The sequence below is a fragment of the Sinocyclocheilus anshuiensis genome, unplaced genomic scaffold, assembly GCF_001515605.1.
Source record: "Sinocyclocheilus anshuiensis isolate Anshui unplaced genomic scaffold, SAMN03320099.WGS_v1.1 scaffold379, whole genome shotgun sequence".
Classification (NCBI taxonomy): domain Eukaryota; kingdom Metazoa; phylum Chordata; class Actinopteri; order Cypriniformes; family Cyprinidae; genus Sinocyclocheilus; species Sinocyclocheilus anshuiensis.
In genome coordinates, this window is record NW_015552574.1 from 1,445,665 (window position 1) to 1,448,922 (window position 3,258).

The 3,258-nt window shown below is 37.0% G+C and overlaps 1 protein-coding gene across 1 annotated transcript in view; it reads right to left on the reverse strand.

The window, feature by feature from the left end:
- LOC107665122 (CMP-N-acetylneuraminate-beta-galactosamide-alpha-2,3-sialyltransferase 2-like) overlaps nt 1-3,258 on the reverse strand; it is a 17,271-nt gene that overhangs the window by 13,075 nt on the left and 938 nt on the right. The window contains exons 2-5 of the mRNA XM_016455880.1: nt 1,437-1,630; nt 1,147-1,326; nt 1,014-1,059; nt 786-905 (exon numbers count right to left, since the gene is read on the reverse strand). Coding sequence (XP_016311366.1) covers nt 786-905; nt 1,014-1,059; nt 1,147-1,326; nt 1,437-1,630 — 540 coding nt within the window. The remainder of the gene's footprint in view (nt 1-785; nt 906-1,013; nt 1,060-1,146; nt 1,327-1,436; nt 1,631-3,258) is intronic.

A 3,258-nucleotide genomic window follows, 5' to 3' on the forward strand; every position in this document is an offset into this window, starting at 1 on the left:
AATTTTATTACATTTCCTAAATCCAAACAAAACAGAGCAAAATGTCCGTAAGCATTCAGCACTCCCTCTGACTTGTTTGTCAGAGGGAGCAACAGTAACTAAGGGGGGCGGGGCTTACCGATAGGTCAATTCAGTCCATTCCAAGGGTTCTGCCAGTAGTGGGCACTCATGCAACGTAATCAATGACGTACATCTGAGTAAATGAGTCGGAGGGAAGTTTGCGAGTGAAGGGCAATAGGGCATAAAAAATTTACTGGAACACAGCCTTTGTTGGATACTGACTATGATCTCACCCTGATTATAATGCAAAACATGATTGGTTTGAGTGATAGCGTGCTATAGTTGGTCAGCACTATGTGGCTGTTATCTGACTGGCTTAAGCAGATGGTGGGAAGAGTCTACCTATTTGTGGATTAGTGTGCATCTTGATGCTAGAAATGTTTTAAAATCCACAAATGTGTGCAGCAATGCACAGATCTAAAGAAAACTATCTACAATGTACAGGAAACCCACAAATGAATGCCAGGCAATGTTGTGTTTGTGACATAAAACATATCTGTGGATACTTTGATGTTATTTAAAAAGAAGGCCATTGTTAAGATCAACTTTTGTGTGCACATGCAAATTATTTTAGGGCCACGTTTAGGGAAATTAATAGGCAAATATCCACATTTCTGCTTTATGTGCACCCTTGGCTTTGTTTTCTAATATATCATGTGCCTTTCACAAACTTAATGTCTGTTAATATAATTAGAAGTCTAAACTGAAAATGCAAACAGTTTTACCTGATCACAGATATGCAGGGCAAATATTATTGTAATGAAGCCAGTAGATGGATATCTGCCATGTTTCAGAAGCCATTTCTCATAGACGTATTTTATGAAAGCAGGGTGGAGGACCATCACCTAAACAGAAACAAAAACATTTATGAGACATACACCACTGCTTATTTTAAGGCTTAATAATCAGTCTCGAATTTAATTTACATTCATTTAATGACATTGGATACTCACCTTGTTCTCATCTGCTTTGATTGAAGGTTTGACTCGTGTGTAGGTGCTGAGGAACAAAAAGATGGCTTACTAATTATGCATATATATATAATTATTTCATATTTATTTCATTGTTTTTTTAAACCGTGCTCACCGTGTGATGTGTCTTGTGGTGAAGGTACTTATAAGCCATTGCATGTCGCGAATCTTAAAGGGAAAAAGCACCAGATGGGTGGAGTTGTCCAAGTCCATGGCGCTTTCAGGATACAGAATCCGGTGAGTCGTCTTTGACCCCACATCCCTCTCGTAACCTTTTGTCGGGCCTTTATTTATCCTGAGAGAACAATACAAGTAACAGGTGTTGATAGGCTATCTAAAGAACTACTGTTATAGAGAACATTTATCAGATTATTGTGTATTATTTTGTTCTTCTAGTAGGCCTACCTGATCACAACATCATGGAAATCTATGAGAGACCCATAATGGGATCCCAGAAGGTTTGCAGAGTTTCCCACCACAGCACAGGTTCTGCAGCGATCTGGACCGGCATCTGAGTAGTGATCTTCGTCAGGGAAGAGAGAAAACATCTGATCCACCACCTTCGTGTAGTTGACTCTGAACATTGATGGTTGTAGACCCTGTACAGATATTTGAAAGCTCAAGATAAGCATCAATGAAAATGGTCTTGTTAAAAATGATTTACATAATAGTGACATCGTGCGAAGACCATCAAGATAAGACAGTTGATTTGTATCTTCATTTTCACATTGAGAATTTCAACATGACTCTATGGGGCCGTTTACACGACAACGTTTTCAGCCAAAAACGGGAAACTTTTTATGCGTTTTGCCTGTTCGTTTACACGACAACAGCGTTTTGGGGACTGAAAATGCATATTTTTGAAAATGTGTTTCAAAGTGCAAGTTTTTGAAAACGCCACCGTTATCGTTTCCATGTAAACACCCAAAACGAGAATCTTTGAAAACGGTGACGTTATGCGTGTGCGTAGTACGTGTTAGGTATGTAGACATGCGTAGTACGTGTCGATTTTAAAGGCAAGCGCGAACAAACATACACAACAATGGCGCAGTACATGGTACTGTTGTTGCTGCTCAAGATCGCTTCTTCAGCAGTGTGGATTTACTTCACCAATATTACAACCAACAGCGGAGATGTTGACGTTTTTGGAAACGTTGTCGTGTATACGTGAAACTTTTTTAAAACGCAAGGGAAAAACTTTTCCGTTTTTGACTACATCGTTGGTGTGTAAACGTAGCCTAGGGCGTTCCTCACCTGATGGCATGACTAGTTTTAGTAAGCTACTTCATGATGTTTATGTGCTGTTATTGAGATGTATATGTGTAAATGTAGAATCTAATCATTATTTTGGCACAGAACATATAAAATTAAAATGTTGTGGTCTATAAAAACTTTTAGGTACTTTTAATGTATGATTTTTTGTAGAATAAAATGTCTCTTTAAGTAATGTTAAAATGTTACTCATAAATTGCAAACTGTCATTGTAAAAGACCCATCTGAAATTCACAGGGGGCATTCTGTGTCACAAAAATGATAATAGGCCTAATCACTTTTTTCTTGTTCTCTGGGAATGCCCACAAAAACGTCATAACCGATTATGCCGTGGGGGAAAACAAACCATTTGAATGAACGTGCAGAGACCTTGTTAGGCGCGTGATCTTTACTTTTTGTGATGATTTCGATTGATTTTTGCTTGGTGTAAAATGTTAATATAAAAATATATTTTAAAATACAGAAACAAAATAAAAAGTAAAGATTCTGAAAGCATTGAAGGATATCCCATAATAAGTAAATATAGATTTACAGTAGTAACAACAAATTATATTTTATTATTTTTACTTTACTTTTACTTTTAGTCATTTAGCAGACGATTTTATCCAAAGCGACTTACAAATAAGAAAAAGTAATTAAAACTAAAAGCTAAAACTCTATAAATACTATATATATACACATTTAAGAAAATAAAAGAAATTAAATAAAAATGACAAATGCATACAACAACATTTCAAAACTAACGTAAACATTTAAATTAAAACAAAAAATAAAGCTAAAAACAATTCAAAATATGAAAAGAACAAAAGGTATGAACCGCGATCAGTTCCGGTAGCCGCGTCGGAGCCGTAACGCGCTGCAGACGTGTGCAGTGTAAATTAGGGGTGAGTCAACACCATGCTTTTCCAATGAGGGGGAAAGGACTGTTTTCCCCCACACCGACTCCGCCCAGACA